The following is a 19,651-nucleotide window of genomic DNA, read 5'->3' on the forward strand; positions in this document are numbered from 1 at the left end:
TACTTATTATTATGTTTTTCTTAAATTATATTTTCTATATATTTCAACCTTTATCTACAGGGACAGTGTAGAGAGACAGGAAAGGCAGGAGGGAGAGGGAGAGGGAGGGAGAGAGAGAGAGAGAGAGAGAGAGAGAGAGAGAGAGAGAGAGAGAGAGAGAGAGAGAGAGAGAGAGAGAGAGAGAGAGAGAGAGAGAGCGAGGATGACACGCAGCAAAGGGCCAAGACCAGATTCAAACCGGGCCACTGTTTTAAGGACACACTTAACCAGGTGAGCTACCAGTGTGGCCCATCTTGTTATTCATCATACATTATATTACTACGCTGTTATAGTATATTACTGTTATGATTACATATAAATACAATACTATAGTCTGCTGAATTGGTACTAGTTATCACACTAATATGTCACTTATCTTATCTTATAGAAACATGAAAACATGAAATAGGAAAACATATGACAGAAAAACAAGATTATAAATAAAAGGGATAAGAGAAAAGGAAAAATACAAAAAATGATTAAACAGAAAAGAAGAGACACAAGAGAAGAGAAGAGAAGAGATGTCATCGGTATCATTAGCATCACCAGTATCTTACCGATAGCAGGAGTAGCCAGTGTTTGCCTGCCCACTAACTGAGCTGGTCCCAAACCATCCAGGAAGTCACTGAACTGACTGCTGGCACCCAGATTCACACCAGAGAAGATCAAACTAACACACAAAACAAAGAAATATAGATTTAAGTATGATAACAAAATGAATATTTTGTGACTGTGTACTGTGTATTGTACCACCAATATTCAATATCAAATCTGATTCTTAGATTTGTGGTTTTTATCTTCTGCATCACTTGTGCTGGTGTCTGTACACAGTCAGCATAGTTTGACACTTCAGTGCTCATTTGCTGCCTGTCATTATTTACAGCATGTAAAACATCCAAAACTGCCCAAGTGAGATAATCCATCACAGAAAACACCAGACAAAGTTGAGCTTTTTAACAGTCTGTTCATATACAGTATTACACTGTTTACTGTCAGTCACCTGACACATGCAGGGAGAAATGGAAGTCTCTGCCTGGATATGCTGAACATGTCAGCACACAAACTTCACTGTCACGTCCATATTGTGTTAAAGGTGTCATAGTCGGATGGGACAGCAATTAATTTGAAGCTATAGTCGCTTTAGCAGTGTAAAACTTGCAGTTTGAAACCAGTGGAGACAGATGCAGAGAGTGTGTAGATGGTTCAGGGAGAGTAATCAAAACAGGAAGAGAATGGTTTACTGACTTCCCCTCAGAGTTGTAGCTGTTCATGCTGCCATTGTTGGACTCTCTGCTGGGCTGGCGGCTCATGTTCCTGGTCAGCTCCACTGCCATCCCAGTCTCTGTGCTCCTCTGGATGGGTGCACCCTTCTCCTTCTTACTCTTCCCCTCTGGGTGAAACAAGAAACACAGGGAAAAATCACAAAGATGTAGTCAGAGATGCTGCTGTAGTTATTTTTCACCTTTATTTATTTTGAGCCTGTGCTGTGCTAATTCACTTCAGGGTACATGTGAGTACAAAAGTAGTGGAAAAAAAAGAAATGCTGCAACACTGACTCACAAAATTAAGTGGACACATTTTAATCCCTGTCGTATCTCCATCAGCTTGACCTGACAAAATATGTGAAGTTTGGAGAAAATTTGCAACCATTACAGGGGAGTGGTGTCAATCATCCAATCTAATTCTTCGCAGGAAAGCAAATAAACATATTTCCCAAATCAAATGTTTCTTTTGAACTTTTGATTTGCCTCAAAATGTTTAATTTAGAACATGGAAAATCACAGAGGATTAAAAGAGCAATTTCTTTTAACCCTTATTCTCCATATCCTGACTTTCAGTCACTGGTATGTGTCAAAATCAGGATCTTACATTTCCCACAATGCATCTAAAAAGCAGCTTTTGCTAGACCCATTCTACCTTGCAAACAACCACATCCTCAAAACTCCACAACCCCAGTTTGTAACAGAAACTTTCTGTAGGTCTCAGGGTTGTTTTTAAACCACAAAATATGTTACATTCAAGATTCAAGCTTCAATTTAATGATCATTATGCAACACAAGATTGTATAACAAAATTTCAGATGTAGTCCCTTTATGCTACTCATGAAAACAAAAGTTACATAAATGAATGAATAAATAATCAGCTATGTTCATGGTAGAGTGTGGAGGGTGATTTCAGTCGTCTCACAGCCTGAGGAAAGAAACTGCTCCAGCGTCTGGGGGTACGGCAGCGGATCCTTCTTGCCAGACGGCGGCAGGGTGAACAGGCTGTGGCTCGGGTGGGTATTGTCTTTTAGTGTCCTTTGGGCTCTGTGCAGGCACCTCACCTCACTGATATCACTGATGCCCCGTAGATGGTACTGATGATGTTCTGGGTAGTTTTAATCAACTGCTGCAGAGCCTTCATGTCCTGGGCCCTGCACATCCCAGTTTGTGATGCTTTCTATTGCCCCTCATAAAAGACAAACAAGAACTTGAGATGAGTAGAGTAGAGATGTGTGATGACCATGACAGGTTCTCTACAGTGTGGATTCCCAGGAACTTATAACTGATCCACCTCAGATCCACTGATGTAGCACCTTGGTTTCATCGATATTGAGAAGTAGGTTGTTCTCTGTGCACCACTCCGCAAGACTGTTGACTTCCTCTGGATAGGAATTCTCTGTAGTCTGGCTGATGATGGTGATGTTGTCCACAAACTTGACAAGGGAGTTTATCTCCATGTCTGGTAATGCAGTCGTGGGTGTAGAGTGTGAACAGGAGGGGCCCGAGCACACAGCCCTGAGGGACTCTGGTGTTGAGCACCAGAGTGCATGAGTTGTGTCTGCCAATCTGAACTGTCTGGGGTCTGTTTGTGAGGAAGTCCAGTGTTCAGATGCAGAGGGGTGGTACTCAAGCCCAGAGTGCTAAGATTGATTGTGGCTGTGCAGGTGGAAACACTTTAATATGACAGTGATATAAATGTGAGTAGGCCTAATATCATCAGCAACCTGATTGGCACGTTTTTCGTACAGGTCTTCAGTATCAGGCCCAGCAGCTTTACTCATATCCACTCTCACATCTGCTGTGGATACTGACAGTGGCAGCTCCTCTGGAGGTGCGCTCTGCTGATGTCTCTGCTTCGCCCCCTGATGCCAGTCTTATTCTGAAGCTCTGTCCTAACAGCTGACCATCTGATAGAGCCCAGACTTTCTGGTTGGGGAATGATTTTTTTTTTTTTTTGATCGCATAATCATCAAGACATCTGGGTGGCAGCATCTCTGAACATGTGCCAGTCTGTGCACTCTAAACAGTCCTGTAGAGCTGCTGTAGCTTCATCCGTCCAAACTGTAACGGTTTTTACTGATGGTTTGACATTTTTTATCAGCTGAGAGTAAGGTGGTAGAAGAAGCAGGGAAATATGGTCTGAAATATGGTCTGAAACATCGTAAAGTTAAACATTTGAATAAACATTGTCCAGGGTATTTCTTGCCCTAGTGCTGGGTTTTAGGTCAAAGAACTCTGAGGTGTGTTTGATATAACAGTTGTTTGCCCCCTTACACCACTTCTGCCCCACAGAATGTTTGATTTAGATAAGCAGAGAGTAGCAGGATTGAGAGAAAGATTTCCTTGTTGTGGTTAAGAAACAGAAAAATATTATTCTGAAAAAGACTCATTTCCAGAACACTTATTACTTCCTCGAACCATTGGTGGTCCACTACAAAATATTCCACAGATCCAGGTGAGGACTCTCTTGGGGCACGGCCAAAGTCACACAAATGTCCTGCAGAATCCAGCAATCAGTAGTAAACAGGAAATTGTTGGGTAGAAAAACAACCCCAACAATGTGTGGCATCTCGGACTGGGGTGCGTCCACCTTTCAACTCATAGTATTGGCTCCTACAGTGCAAAGAGAAAAACGAAGCTGCATCTCTGAGACTGCTATCCTCTCTTGTATATGCTGACTGAGGCATGAGCTGACTCAACAAAAACCTGTGATGTATGTAACCTACCATAAACTGTTAGCTACCTATTACCTCCTAATCACACTAAAATAATAAAGTTTAAAAACTCAACAGAAGTGTCCCTTACCTGCGTTTGCTCTCGTCCATCAAGAACAGAAAACACTCAGATTAAGGTTGATCTCTATACTATCTCTACTTCCTCTCTCTCCTCTCTACATCAGGGAGAGAGCGTAAGAGAACCCCTTAGGCCCACTGTTCTTTAATAGCTTTTTATGTCTACTTTTACCATGAGTCTTACACCACCCCGTGGTAAAAGTGGATGCCGGACTCAGACCAGCCAGACTCTTGTTCTTGTGTGAGTGGGAGCTGAGCCGCGAGGGGCTCTCAGCTGGCCGCGATGCTCTGAAACTCTCTGAAACGTATTATTTAGTTGTTTGTTTTTACAACAAGCACTGGGGCAGCAGAGGTTTGGCCTTTACTGAAGAAAAAGACGCTTGCAATTTGTGGTTCTTGAGTACAGTCTGGTCCTAAGAACAAATCGTTTCAATTACATGTTGTGAAATTTTGAATGTAGCAGGACAATTGTGTTGTTTTGGAGATTAGTACTGCAGGCAAACTGAAAGTATGTAAAGCTGTATGGTAAAATAAGTTAACGAATCAAGTGAAAAAATCAGGTTGTGTATGAAAATTATGGTCCAGGTTAAAAACAAAAGATCAGGGGTGTCGCGTAGCGCAGTGGGTTGAGCAGGCGCCCCATATATAGAGTCCACAGTCCTCGCTGCAGCTGGCCCCCGGTTCCACCCCCCCTTTGGACGGCCCTTTCCTGCGTGTCATTCCCTCTCTCTCTGCCTCCCCGTTTCCTGTCTCTCTACTGTCCTGTCCAATAAAGGCACAAAAAGCCCAAAAAATTCTTTAAAAAAAAAAAACAACAAAAGATCAGCATCCTACACCAACCGCTCCTGATAAACTTCAGTGTCACCGAGACGCTGATCAGGCTTTGTCATCCAAACATCACAGAGCAGGCAAGATACATACACAAACGCTGTCATTACTCATGCGTGTATAATCTGCCTGATTAACAATCAGCCTGCTGCCAGACAGAACTCATCAGTGCCCTGCTTGTAAATACGCTGTGCTACAACACCAAAGGACAAAAATTCATGGGTGTACAGCGTGAACAGGAGGGGGCTGAGCGTGTTGAGCACTAGAGCGCTTGAGGTGTGACTGCCAATCTGAACTGTCTGGGGTCTGTTTGTGAAGAAGTCCAAAACATCCAGCTGCAGAGCGTATGTTTCATGGGGGAGATTGTTTCGAATGCTGATCCGACATCAACAAACAAACGGCAGTGGAGAAGGCATCGTCTCTGGATCTGCTCGTTCTGAATGCAGGCTGGTGAGAGTCTGGCTGGCTGGGATGCTTTCTTTGATGTACCAACCAACTTGAACCAGCTTCTCAAAGCACTTCATCAGTATGGGGGTGAGTACCACAAGACTTTTTAGGTTCTCAAATGAAGATTGATCTCTGTACGTCCTCTCTCTCCTCTATATTTCTACATCAAAAACATGTTTGTGCATCTTTTGTCAAACTGATTTTGGCTCTGATCTCTGAAAGGTTGCATGTGCACTCTCCTGTCCTGGTTGTCAAGTTGAAAACAACCAAATATAAGTAACTTATATAAGTACTTAACATTATATGACAAGAATAGTTAATTGTAAGTTTGAAGCAAGTCAAACAGCTTTAGTTTAAATGTGTGTATTTCAGGATTAGGTTTAGTGAAGGTTAAGCTAAGGCCTTATGTTTTTGAGAGAGCTGATAGTAAACAGAAAGTCGTCCATCACTTCAGTCTACACACCCAAGAGCCCCTATTAGCTCCATCCCAGGGCTTAGCAGAATGTTGTTTCTGTCTACCACCATCATCAGCCATTAGCAACCAGTGCGACAGACTGAGACACAGGAAAATCACACAAAAATGTCCCTAAATATGTGTAATATTTTAGTGTGTATCATATTTTTTTGTAGAAAATTGGCCACGTTGATATCACACATAACCAGTGCGATGCACAGACACCGGAGTTTCCATGGCAACTCACCAGGGCCGCTGATCTGTGAAGTGCTGCGGCTGCGACGGTTGCCAACGATGGCCACCACCCGCGCACTGAGGCTGGAGCGTCTCTTCTTGCTGCCGCCACCCACCATGCCCAGCGCCGTGTCTGATTGGCTGCCGTCGGTGCGCTCCTGGGTGTAGATCTCTCCGCTCACGCTGGAGCTCTTCAGCATGCTGCGGCCCATCGACGATCGCATCTGCCGACTGGAGAAAGAAAACAATGCGTGACATTGTGATCTGTTGTAAGGAAGAGAGGAAGTGATCATGGTCTCTGTGACTTCCTCTATACTGTACCTGAGTTTTAGTAGGACACAAAAACAGCCTGGCTGATAAAAGGTGGTAGAGGATGATAACTGTAACATTTCAAACTGACAGTGGTTGAAAGATGTTTAATAAAACAGTTAGTCAATCAAACAACAGATGAGTAAACATCTGGAGTCCCATAGAAGGGAAATGATGATGCGATATTCCACTGAATAACTGAAACTAAGACAAAATAAACATAAAGTACAGCTAAAACCAAAATAGTATTTGGAGCTTTGATGTTCAGTGTAACATAATTGTGTCACTTGTACCACAACTCTCGAGAAAAAGATTTAGATCTTAAGAGACCATCCTGTTTAAAATCAAATAATAGAATAAAATGATCTCGCAGTCCACAGCTAATAATTATATCATGTATTAAAGTTCATTCTTCTCAAATGAGCCACTACACCAGAGCAGAGGCTGCCCAGTGTTCGGTGCTGCCTCCTAGGGGTTCGCAGGAGCCGCCGCATGTCCATTCCCTCAGAGGTGGTCATGGTGCTGCAAGAAAGCCCAGCTACGCTACCCCTATCATCCGTACTCTCCACTCCCTGCGGGCCCCTGACAATTACAGACCAATGGCCCAGAGGAGCCAGGGAAGGGCTGGGAAGGGGCAGGGTGGTTTGAGGCCTTTCCACCGTCCTCTGCAGGGGTGTTAGGGAGGGGCGTGCAGCAGAGGGGTAGGTTGGGAGGGGAGGATCAAGGTCTGGAGGGTGGAGAGGGTCCAGGCAGTCACAGCACAGGATGCATGCAAGGATGGATCTGAGACATGCAGTGGAGGGGGATGCACAAACACACAGACACACACAAAGGAAACAAGGGCCACATATAACAGAAATCACAAACACTATTGTACAAAATGTAAAATGATGATTTTCTGCTTCTGGCTGAAAATCTTGAGATTTGTTTTTCTTTTAAATTTGGACTGTAACTACACATATATATACTCACCATTATGTGATTTCAGAAATATACAGATATCAGTAAATCAATGCAAACAAAGTAAGGCACCAAATATGATTTCTCTATCTATGCAAAAAAGCAAATGATTGACATGTGTGGCATCCAGTGAATTATTTGAAATTGATTAGAAATATTAAGCAGGGGGAAAAGGTTGAACAAAGGGTTTGATCTGTGTGACCTCACACCACCTCTGTCTCCACTCCTCTGTATGTACTCAGTCACTTCTCCAACTGCTCATAAAACTGGCCTGAAGCAAAGTGAGAGTATCCAATGAATACAGATATTAATATCCCACTCTGAGTGAAAACTGACCTGAGGCCAGCCATCCATCACTGGATTACTAATTCATACCCCCTGTCTCTCTAAAAACTGACCCTTGGTCTGAATAATAGATAAGCTTTATTATAGGCCTTCTAAAACAGACTGACTAGTTTTTATAAATGGACACACACTCCATTGTGTGTGTTTGGAATTCCAACCTGTGTTTTCACTGTTTCATCGCAGCCTCATTACAAAACACACACACTCCCCTCTCACCTAAGAGCTGATCTGACGCCAGCATCTGCACACCCAGAGCCATACTGTTCATCTCTCTCTTCATTCCCCTGAATCTGTCTGTACATAAATACTGTAGCCATAGATGTAAGTGTATTAACATTTTCCCTCATATGAACAACTGGAAGCATGAACTTATTATTTTAATAATATACAGTATATTAAAACAATTTTTTCACATATAAAAGATGGAGATGATCTTACACTTTTTGCTGGAAATAACATGATGATCGAAGAGGACCCTGCAGACTCTTCTTACCTTGAGTGTACACTACATGACAAAAGTATGTGGACAGGGCTGTATGTGGCAATGTTTGATGTAAGGCTAATCATAAATCAAGCGATAATCTTTTAGATAATCAAGTTTGGTGAAGGACAAAGTGAGGTCCATAAAGCAATGGCTTTCTCTTCGTCTTCTCAGAGCTCCGACCTCAACACCAGCAAACACCTTTGGGATGAAAGTGTGTCAAAGGCTGCGGGGCTCTGCTTTTAATATGCTCTATTTGGATTGATCTGTGGCAAAAACCCCCCTCCTCTCTGCTGCTCTCAGACCTCAAAACATTAGCCGGCTAATAAGCTGCACTACATCACCACCTGGCCCACCAAGGACCACTGGGATAGGGTCGTTTGTCCCTGTCAGCACACTGCTACTGGTCAGCCAGGAACGAGCTTTGTGTGTGTTTGTGTGCAAGAAGAGAACATGGGATTTTTTGCTACAGTTTTTTTTTTGTTGATGTTGTTATTTAATTTAAAATTATAGTTTTAGTATTTCTGTAAGTAATTTGTGGTTAAAAGGTCTGATGATTCTTTTTCTAAATTTACATTCATTTATTAGAGATCTGTTTGCCCCATAAAAAGGAAAAGACTGAGCTGAAAACAATTAAAGTGGATTTTTTTCCCCCTATGACTTAATAAAAATTTTATTCTAGAGTAAGTTCAATTTTGTCTTGTTGACAACAATCCTATGTAACACCTAATTTTCTTTAGAGGTTTTGCAGGGATTTAAAGTTACGTAAATGTGGGATATAGGTTTTAAAAGGATGGTCAAAAATCAATGCAGCAGAGGGTGAGATATGTTCATTTTCATCCTTGTATCATTCAAGCTTCAAAAATCCTAAATCCTAAATTTCCCATAATGTACTGTATGTGCATCTTTCATTAGACTTTAACTGCCTCTAAACATCCAACATCTTTCAAATTCCATCACCCCATTTGTAACAGATGTTTTATGCAAAAATTTGCAGTAAACCCAGGTTCTAAAAACCTTGATATTAGAACATAATCAGATACATTTTTATCAAACTTAATGAAAACTCCTCACGACTGACAGAAAATACTGCTCACGACAAGTAAAAAGGTCCTCATATGTAAATTCAGCAGAGCCCCCCTTTAGCCTTGTTTAGGACTCAGACATCCACAGTCCCTATTTAAATCAAACTACTCGTCACAACCAGATGTTTTCATATGAATGAGACTAACTGCACCTCAACAATAAGCAGAGATGAGCAGGAACACCACTCTGCAGCCAGAGGATTTAAGCTCATCTCTGTGTCAGTGAGCGTCATCCTCTAGTGCATTTCAGTAAAACCCTGAACCCCCCAATAAGTTCAAGGGGCACTGCTTGACAGCCTGTAACCCTCCTTTGGAAGGCGCAAGCAAAACAGAAGATAATTTCCCTACAGAGATCAATAAGGACCTGCCTATAATGGCTATCATCAAAAGTTTCTGCTGTTGTCTTGGGGGTTTAGGGATTCTAACCTGGGGATCCAGACCTGGTCGTACAGTGAGAGGATGGATTATCTGTCATCATCAGTGAATTCAACATTCGGGATCTTATGCTCTTTACCTGGACTCCCTTGTGTCTCCTGCTACAGTGTGTCTTCTGCGCTTCAATTCCTCAGAGAATCGTCTCTTTCCCGCTGCCCTCCTCCTCTCCTCCTCCCCGTTCACCCCCCATGAGATCCTCCTGTCTTTCTTCTCCTCCTCTAATGACTTGGATCTGAGTTTTTTCAATTTGTTTTGATTCCCACCATTCGTTTTATGTATCCATGTTTTGTGTGAGTTGTGTGGACAGAGGAGAGAGGGCATGCAGAAACATGCAGGCATGCATAAATAAAACAGAGACACACAGCGATTAGCATGCAAAAAACAAACATAATCTCAATTACCCAAACATTTAGGCCTATTTCAAAATAGGGTGAACTGACCGACATCCACAGCACCCGTTACATCTAACCTGAACACAAAGTATTACTGGCCAATGAGGACTGACCTGAGTCGCCCCCCGGGTCGTTCTGATTGGATAGACATGTAGCTGGTGCTACTGAGGCGGGAGGCACTGCTGGCACGGGAGAGGGCGGACACATCGCTCATATCGCTGTCTGATGATCTGGCTGACACGTCACTGCTTGGCCTCTGATCTCGGAACATCTACAGACAGAGATGAAGAGGTCGAGGATGATGGGAGAGAAATTATGATTTTGCTCAAATTAAGGTTATAAAAATAGACATGTATCATTCATTTCAAGTGCAAGAGGAGGAGGAGGTAGGGAACCAAAGAAGGACACGGACGCTGACCTCCCGTTTGGTCTTGAGGTCCGTCTCAGGGTCGTGGGAGGCTGAAGGCCGATAGGAATGTACTTTCATCGGCAGCTGTCGGGTTCGCTCCTCTACTGCAAGGGCTGAAGCGAAAAAGACGAATAAAAGAGTAAGAGAACGAAAGAGAAAATCAGAAAAAGAAAACGAAAACCAGAATACGAAATCAGAAACAATGGTGTGTTCCCAATAAGAGAGATTACATGGAATAACTGGAGAATGCAGGATCAGGTTTTTGACACTAGATGGAGCATGATGTGTGCTGATACATCAGCTGCTCACATAATGGACGTTTGGAGGGTCTGGGACAGAAATTCTCACAGTCAACCTTTGCTTCTAGGTTGGGTTTAGGAAAGAGGGGCTAGACTAAAGACTGCGACCGTCTATACATTAATCCTATTTAGCAAACCCCACCCATCTGGCAGCTAAACCAGCTATGACAAGAAAGAAAGGGTATTTTTTAAAAAGCTGTTCCCAGGAATTGGGAATGCTGCAGGAAAGAAGAATCATTATGGTTAATACAGGCAGATTTGTGCAATCATAACTCAACACTCTCCAAACAGTGAGCTGATAAAAATGTTGATACACACTTTTATGTCACTGCATAGGGTGCCCTGACCATGTAACTGGTAGAGCTTGTATGAGCTGAACGTCCCTAAGTATTGTCAGTCAAACACCTCCCACCAAAAACTACTAATTTTCTCTGTTTTTGGGAAGAAAATTAATTTAAAATAAGCTTTTGATTCAAAACTGACAATCTGTTATTAAAATTAATTCAATTTTCTATGTTTTAATCAAAAAGACACAAAGCTCAGGAAGCAAAAGGTAGTGTCACTGACTTGCTGTATTTATTTCATTCATACTTTGTGCTTTGTTTTTAAAGATGGAACAGCTTTATCTCAGTTTGAGCTCTCCATCAGTGAACCTAAATAATTTTCAGAAACTAACTCAGCATGATAATAGGTTCTTTGTTTTTGTCAGGTTAAAAGACATGAATTCATTGCTCACACACAACATACCTTGCTCTATGCTGCTGCTCTTGGCAGGGAGCTGCGGCAGCTGCCTGCCCCTGCGAGTCCCCGTTGGAGGAGAGGGGCTGCCATGAGGGTGTGCTCTGACATTCAGGAACATAAGGACACAAGGAGAGAGGAAAGGCCACACAACAACGTACTGTTATAACTGTATTCATCACTAATTGAAGTGAGGCTAAAAACAAAATCATAGAAGCAACAAACTGATGGTATCAAAGGTCAAGTTGGGAGAGGAGTGAATCAGAGTCATCAAAGGTGTGGGAGAAGTACAGAAGGTGCCACTGAACGTGTTTATATAGTACGTATTGTATCGCAGTATTTATACATATTCCAGTTACTGTATTATAATGTTGAGATGGAACTTTTTTTTTACATCCTTTTACATTCACAAATTTCTTCCTGATTGAGCCACAAATTTAAAAAAATCACATGAACCATATTACCTCTCAGAATGAATATGATTTTTGCTTCTTGAGATATGATATATACACTTCATTTGGAAAGTGTTCAGACCCCTTCACTTTTTCAAATTTGTTATGTTGCAAACCTATGCTAAAATCATTTCATGTCTTTCCTAATAGCCCATAATGACAAAGCAAAAACAGGATTTTAGGGATTTTGCTAATTTATTAAAAAGGAAAAACATGACATAAGTCTTCAGACTCTTTACTCAGTATTTAGCTGCAGCATCTTTGCAGCGACTTCTTGGGTGAAACACGACAAGAGTCCTGGTTGTTCCAAACTTCTTACATGTAAAACTATGAAGCCACTGTGCTGGGAACCTTCAGTGTAGCAAAACATTTGTAGCCTTCCCCAGATCTGAGCCTCAACACAATCCTGTCTCTGAGCTCTGGAGGCAGTTCCTTTCTCCTCATGGCTTTGTTTGTGCTCTGATGTGCATTGTCAGCTGTGAGACCTTATATAGACAGGTGTGTGCCTTTCCAAATCATATCCAATCAAGTGAATTTACCACAGGTGGACTCCAGTCAAGGTGTAGAAGCAGCTCAAAGATGATTAAGAGACAATGAGGAACCTGAGCTAAATTTCATAGCCAAGTGCCTGAATATTTGTCAATGTGATATTTCAGTTTTTCCTTTTTAACACATTTTCAAAGAGGTTCTAAAATTCTGTTTTTGCTTCGTAATTTAGATGTATTGGGAGTAGATTGATGAGGGAAAAAATTTATTTAAAAGGATTTTAGCATAAGGCTGCAACACAACAAAATTTGAAAAAAGTGAAGGGGTCTAAAGACTTCTTGAATGCACTGTACCTGTGCATACAGTGTTACCACACTCAGTGTAATGGGGGAGAAGTCAACACACAAGGGAGCAGAGGTGTAGCACTGGCAGTAGCATGCACCTGTCTAGCCGTGGCGAGTTTGGGCAGGACCCAGCAAGGGCTGTCTGGCCAAAAGGCCTCAGTGGGCCCCCTCTCCCCCTACTGCCCCTCAGGATAGAGGTGGGCTGGATACGACTGCCATCAGTGGGCAGGCACCAGGAAATAAAAAGAAATGAAAACATAAAACCATATAAATACAATAAAATTAAATCAAATGGAAAATAATACAACGTTGGTCTTTTCTGGGCTCTATGTGTAAAACTGTTGAAGCTGTGCAGCGGTCCATGATGAAAAGCACAGACAGTGTGCAGCAGCTGCTGTGGTTAAAGTCAATCAATCAAAAAGGAGTTGGTGAACTCTACATCAACACACAAGGAAATATTTTCAGATTTCCATTACCGTGGGCAAAAAGAAAAGGCTTATCATTAATGATCTAATGATAAATACTTAATTGTGAGCTGTTCATAGCCCGTGTGTTTCTTCACAATGTTCTGAGGAAGCTATCTGATTTTCAGAGGACATTCAAGGCAATATTCCAAATTTGACAACCACATGGTCAGACATCATCCCTCCAGAGAGTGGAGAAGTGGATGACAATAATGAGAGGAGATGAAATAAGGTGAGTGAGTGAATGAATAAATGAATGAATGATCTTACCTGTCCCCCTCCAGGCTTTTTTTGCTGCCCCTGTGACAGTTTGGACTTGATGAATTGCTACACTGCCTGTTTCGGCACACAGCAACCACAGAGAGAGAGAGAGAGAGGAAGAAAGACAAACACGATATGGAGAATGACGCGCCACAGAATGGTAAAACTGAATATTGGTTTATAATGTATGTTGGACATTATGTTAAAACCTCAAACTGACACTTAATGGTTTGGTTTTTGTGGTTTGTAACAGCAAGCTGTGAACTGCACATTCAATAAACTTTTTTTTTTTTTTTTTACCGCCAGAAACAATGTTACAGCAAAAGAAGTGCTTTCAAGCCAGAGAAGTGGGGAAATTCAGAACAGGTGCTCAGCAGAAAGAGCAGGTGCAGCAGAATAAAAGAGGGATTACACAGCCTTAGACCACAAATATTTACAGGAAAAGGAAAAGAAACAGTGCTGTTCGCGAGGTCTGTGCAACGCTATCGTCTGCAGGGTGAGTTCTAGGCTACAGGACAGGCTTCGAGACGTGGGGTCAGGAAGGTAAGCAGGCGAGCAGAGCTGTAGCGCAGTGTTTGCACAGCAGAGGGGAGCAGGCTTGGTATACCTGTCTTCCTCAGGGGCCACATGTTCTACTAAGATCCTGGGACTTGGGGGAGTCTTGCGAGGCAAAGAGTTGGAGCACCTAGAGGAGCGGAGGGGTGGGAGGAGGAGCATTTTGAGGTGGGAACATCAAAAGGCGTCCATCGATTTTCCAACCCAATTTAGATGAAACCACACCCGTATGACAAAAGCCACGACAGAACAACTGAAGCTAACATATTCCTAATGCTAACCGAGGCGGAGGGGGGCGTGTTTTAATCTAAAGTGGGTTGGAAAAAAATACAACCCAGCAGGTAAAGTTGTTAATGAGTAAAGGGACAGTCAAGGCTGTGACCCAAGTAGCAAAATAAATCCGGCCCATATTTTGGGCCCAATACTTGTTCTCTTCTGGCCCAGTTCTACAGCCCCGAATCTGGCCCATATAAAGCATGATTGTCAGATGCTACTTCCACATCTGGACGAGTTCTGGCACACACACACACAGAAATTCTGGCTGCTGTTAGAAAACACCGCATGATAATAGCCGGAATCTACCCAGATGTGGAAGCATATGAGCCAGACTTGGGTTTGGGCATAAATTGGGCCAGAAGTTTAATTTTGCTATCTGGTGCAATTGAGAATTCTCTTACAATTTCTATTGCATAATATCAGCCATAAAAATCAACTTTATTTGAATTGTCAAACATTTGAAGTCATGTCAGAAATCTGAGCATTACAAGCACTTATGAATTAACAAGCTAACAAGCCGTAAACTATACTGGAAACTGAGTTAATGCAGTCTATGCCGTATTTGGGGAAATACATTTCTCAATCTTGTTGAGAATTAGATGTTAAGATCAATTCCACGCTTATGTCTGTACAGTAAATATGAAGCTCCAGCCTATTAGCTTAGCTTAGGAAAAGAGGGAAACAGCTACCCTGGCTCCGTTCACAAAATCTTCTTTAATTCACAAATTAACAGGTTATATTTCATTTGTTTAAGTCATACTAAAACCTAACTATAAAACCAAGAGGCAGATTTTTTTTAACCTTTTTGTTTTTGTGTTGAGCTACAGTAAGCTAACATTAGCAGCAGCTTATCATTTGGATTTTACTGTACAGACATAAAAGTAACAATTTGTGGATTTATGGGAGGTTATGTGAGGGACTGTTCACAGCCAGATGCCATGATTTTTGTTAACTATGGACAGAGTGAGACTGTTTCCCTCTGTTTCCGGTCTCTGTGCTGAGCTAAGCTAACTATACTATACGATAGCTGTAGCTTCATATTTAGTGTAGAAACATGAATGTGGTATAAATTTTTTCATCTAACTCGCCTGAAGAAAATGAATAAGCGCATTTCCAAAAATGTCAGACTGAAAACTGCACTCAGCTAATGTTCCTGGGGTCTATGTACAATACATTCTTCAGCTCTGTAATATTGTCTGTTATTATTTACATTTTTTGCCAGTAAAGTATACATTACTAAATCTGAAACCTGCTGGCTTATTTTGTGTCTTCAAATTAAAGACATTTCAAATTCTAAACATCAGGAAGATGTTTTTTTTTTTAATGAAAGTATGCAATGGCAAATTCAGTCATGTATGAAAGGGACAAATGACATGAACTGGCGTGAAGACATGCAGCATAGTAAACCCAAAATGTTGACTGATTCTATCATGTAATGAAGAAAATACAGATCTGAAAGCTGTGACTTAAGTCTATGATTTTTGATTGTGTATTCAATTCTAAAAATGAAATATCAGTATCTTGTGCAAAACGTGTGTTCATTTTCTTTTTATACCTGTCTCTGTCAGGGGAGTGAAAGTTGTTGTCTGGTCTCAGACAAGTGGTGCTGGCACTCCTCACTCTGTCCAACGACGGCTGCAGGTCACTGCACCGCCACAACACAGCAGCAGAGAGAGAGATAAAGAGGAGAAAGAGATAGAGATGGAGACAGGATGTACAAGGACAGAAGATGTAAGGAGGGGAGCCAGGAAGAAGAGATTAAGAATAACGTGGGAGAACAAAAGGGTGATGTGTGGGAGGTAGGAAAAAGAAAATACAGAGTCAAAAAAAGGAGGATAATGAAAGGTAATGTTAAAAAAAGAGGAGACAAAGAGAGAAGAGGCCATCAGACAGTGCAGTAACATGTAATGGCTCTGATGCTGTATCTCCATTTATCATAGCCAGTCATTCCTCGCGGCCATACACTGCGAGACCACTCAGATGGAAGGTTGGTGAGTTGCCATGGGAACCAGGTGTAAGTGGGAGAGGGGACTGCTTGTAAGTGTTTGTGCGAGGGACTGAATGAGTGAAGAGGAGAGCAGCCAGTGTTCACATCTACTCTCTGCTGCATACACTCAAAGCTGTATGTTTGTCACGTCATGCTGCTCTGTGACAACAGGTACTTTCAACAGATGGCTGGCTCCCTGCCATCGCATGACATGGCACATAATGTTTTCAGGCCTAATGCTTTACAAGGATGGCTTAGGAGTTAACTGTGTTTTTATGCTCTGCACTTGCCGGTACATGCTTAAGCCTCTGCTATGTGTTGTCAGACAAAAAAGAAAGTAAGAAAATGTTCTGGGTGGTAAGAGGACAAAGGAGGAGATGGTGTGTGAAGTGGGTGTGTGCTTACCTAACCGTGACCTCATCAGTGAACCTGAGCACACGGTGTGTAAGGATGCTACGAGGCATGGTGCTAACCCCCTCTTGTCTGTGGGGCGGCTTGCTCTTTAGGCATGCGGGGAGGGTGGAGCTGTACGCCAAAGACCCGCGTGCAAAGGGAGGCAAAGGAAAAGAAAAATGACACATGCAACCAACAGAAATAAGCAGACTGATTAAGTGAAGGGGAAAAACACATGCATGAAACCAAGCAGACTTCTTGCAAATGATCAGGAGAGGCACAGAAGCAACAGTATCATTATGGTGCAACATAAAATATGGTTTCCTTCTCAACTCCGTATTCACACCGTTTACTTTATAGCTCAGTGACAAGGAGGATTCTCATAAAATCTAAGATTGGATCACTTCAGAGTCAGAGATGCACCTGCAGCATGATGCTGGTGATGGACAGGACCAGAAACAGCAAATCACTAAATGAACACATACTCTATACTCTTATATAATGAATTATGTAACAGTATAGAGATAGTTCCTCTTGCCCTCCCTGTGGATTGACCCCAAACACATATATCAGGAGATTACATCTAATGCTGATTGCGTAACACAACCTACAGATCTAAAGCCGTCAAGGCAGCATGTAGTGAGGAAACCGAGCTACAGTAGATCCATAAAATGTATAGGAGTCCCATGAAATGGATTAGCGCAGAACAGAGGGAAATGAAGGAAAGAGAGGTCCTTCTGTCCGGTGGTTATGAAGCCAGGGATGAAGCATTACTGAAAATCTGACAGATGATCACGTGCTTTGTATTGCTGGTTCAGAACCAGAAAAAAGTATGCTACACATCAGTATGCTGTCATGTGATCTGCTGCAAATTATGATGTCAGGATCAACATCTGATTAATATGTTGAAAGACGATATTGGTGGTTTAGCATGTTCGAGCCCATTATCTATTACTGACACATTATTTACATTACTTCCCACCATTTCCAAAGCATTGCATGAGTTTTAGACTGATTTCCTGGCAGTTGTTACTATGGACTACTTTAGCAACTTAGTGTAGCAGCTTGAGGCATTCACCAAAGTAATCCTAAACTCTAGTCACTAATATGGGTCAAACTCCAACAACTCTAGATCCTACACTTCCCATAATGCTTCAGTATATTTCTACTAGATATTTTATACTATTAAAGTAAGTATACATACTACTATGTTTGGGATAACTTTGTAAGACCTGACAAATCTCAGGGCGTTAGGATTGCGAGTGTTTGGGGCGCATACCATACAGGCATACTGAGCCCTGAGCAGCAGGTAGGTCCCCGGTTTGATGGACGGCTAGACCCTTTACTGCATACATAACGCAATACAAAACACTCAAAGAATAGCTTAAAAAAAAGACCTGACAAGGCTCCTTCAGAGACACAGGGGACAATGTATAAATTGTCTAGTTGCCAACTCCCCATTACTAGTAAACTGAGTTTAACATTTTAAAGGTTTAAACAAGACTAAGGGTCTATGCTAGCAGCTCTGTTTATCCGTACTACGTCTACCAGAGAGTGTTGCTTTGAAGTAAAGGCTAATGTCAGCATGGCAAAATGCTAACAATACTAACAACAACAGTGTTATTTTGCAGGTATACTGTTTACCATGTTCACCAGCATGCTAGCATAATTTGCATTAACAACAAAGTACATCTGAGGCTGTCAGGAATATATTTACTCTTTCAAGTATTTGGTCATAAAGTCTGACAAATTGGACCCAGTGATGACACTAAAGGAAAGTTCAGGAAACCACCAAAGCTAGAACCATTCATCCTGAGGAGAAAACAAACGGCAGTCCATCTAATACTTTCAGACATTTCACTGATAACCAAAAATGTCAACCTCATAGTGCCGAGTCATTAGCATTCATTGTTTAGGGAGCATCAATATCTTTGGGACAATCCATTTCACTGTTGCTCAGATATTTCAGTCTGGATCAAAGTGGTGAAACAACTACACATGAATAGAAGTTATGATTAGTGCGTTTAAAATAATGTTTCCCTGTTGTACATTTCCGGCTGCTCAACACCCCAGACTTGAGAGTTAACTAACAATGAAAACAAATGACCAAATTCTCATTATTAGGTCCAGTATTTTCTTATTGTTCAGCTTCTGAAAAAATATATCTTTAGTCAGCGCAGATAGCAGAGCTCCTTTGACTGCATCAGTGATTCCCTGTTTTCAACTGTTTTAAAAAAAAAGTCAGTCTAAAATTCTCTGCTCTGTTTTGACAATGGAAAGAAGTAATGTAAAAGGGTTTTTAATGTAAAAATGTAAAAGATAATGATAGGGCCCTTCAAAGGGTTGCATAACGGAGAGGAAAAAGCAGCACATACCATTTAGCTAGATAAAGTAGCACCATAACAAAACACCTCGCTACACACTATGACCAAAGGAAAAACAAGCAGCACAGCGGTCTGGGAGACACATGGGCATTTATTGCGTTAAGAGAACACTGCCGCAACTAAATGACCCACCAACTCCACAAATGTGTCTGGGAAAGCTGGACAGGCACAGAGGAGGGTACGCTACAATAACTTTTGTGCTAAACACTTACCTGTAAATGTCTTTATGGATACCGTTTACTAACAGGGGCATTTTGGGGGGGAGTGTGTTGCTGTATCTACCTACGCCCCTGGTTGTATGAGTGGAGATCATGCGCATAAAGCAAGACAAGAAAAAAATACAATACACTGCTGTGAGTGAACACATCCAATGCAAAAAAAAAAGAAAAGAAAAAAAGATAGAAATTAATCAAAAGAGCTTTGCCTTCTTTGAGGTCAGCCACTGAGCAGGTGTCTAATCCCCTCACACAGTGATCAGTGTGTTGTGTGTGTTTCTATGAGACAGTCGTGGTGATAGACAATAGTTGGATATGAATT

The 19,651-nt window shown here is 41.8% G+C and overlaps 1 protein-coding gene across 4 annotated transcripts in view; it reads right to left on the minus strand.

The window, feature by feature from the left end:
* rims1b (regulating synaptic membrane exocytosis 1b) overlaps positions 1-19,651 on the minus strand; it is a 76,671-nt gene that overhangs the window by 3,724 nt on the left and 53,296 nt on the right. For 3 of the 4 annotated variants that reach the window (XM_056373011.1, XM_056373013.1, XM_056373010.1), the window contains 11 exons: positions 16,743-16,862; positions 15,906-15,995; positions 14,127-14,204; positions 13,529-13,594; positions 12,893-13,006; positions 11,522-11,616; positions 10,485-10,588; positions 10,180-10,337; positions 6,073-6,290; positions 1,285-1,429; positions 597-709 (listed from right to left, as the gene is read on the minus strand). In XM_056373011.1, coding sequence (XP_056228986.1) covers positions 597-709; positions 1,285-1,429; positions 6,073-6,290; positions 10,180-10,337; positions 10,485-10,588; positions 11,522-11,616; positions 12,893-13,006; positions 13,529-13,594; positions 14,127-14,204; positions 15,906-15,995; positions 16,743-16,862 — 1,301 coding nt within the window. Of the gene's footprint in view, positions 1-596; positions 710-1,284; positions 1,430-6,072; positions 6,291-9,753; positions 9,907-10,179; positions 10,338-10,484; positions 10,589-11,521; positions 11,617-12,892; positions 13,007-13,528; positions 13,595-14,126; positions 14,205-15,905; positions 15,996-16,742; positions 16,863-19,651 lie in introns of all 4 variants that reach the window. The other variant, XM_056373014.1, reaches the window with a different exon arrangement.

This window comes from Seriola aureovittata, chromosome 3 (assembly GCF_021018895.1).
Source record: "Seriola aureovittata isolate HTS-2021-v1 ecotype China chromosome 3, ASM2101889v1, whole genome shotgun sequence".
Lineage (NCBI taxonomy): Eukaryota > Metazoa > Chordata > Actinopteri > Carangiformes > Carangidae > Seriola > Seriola aureovittata.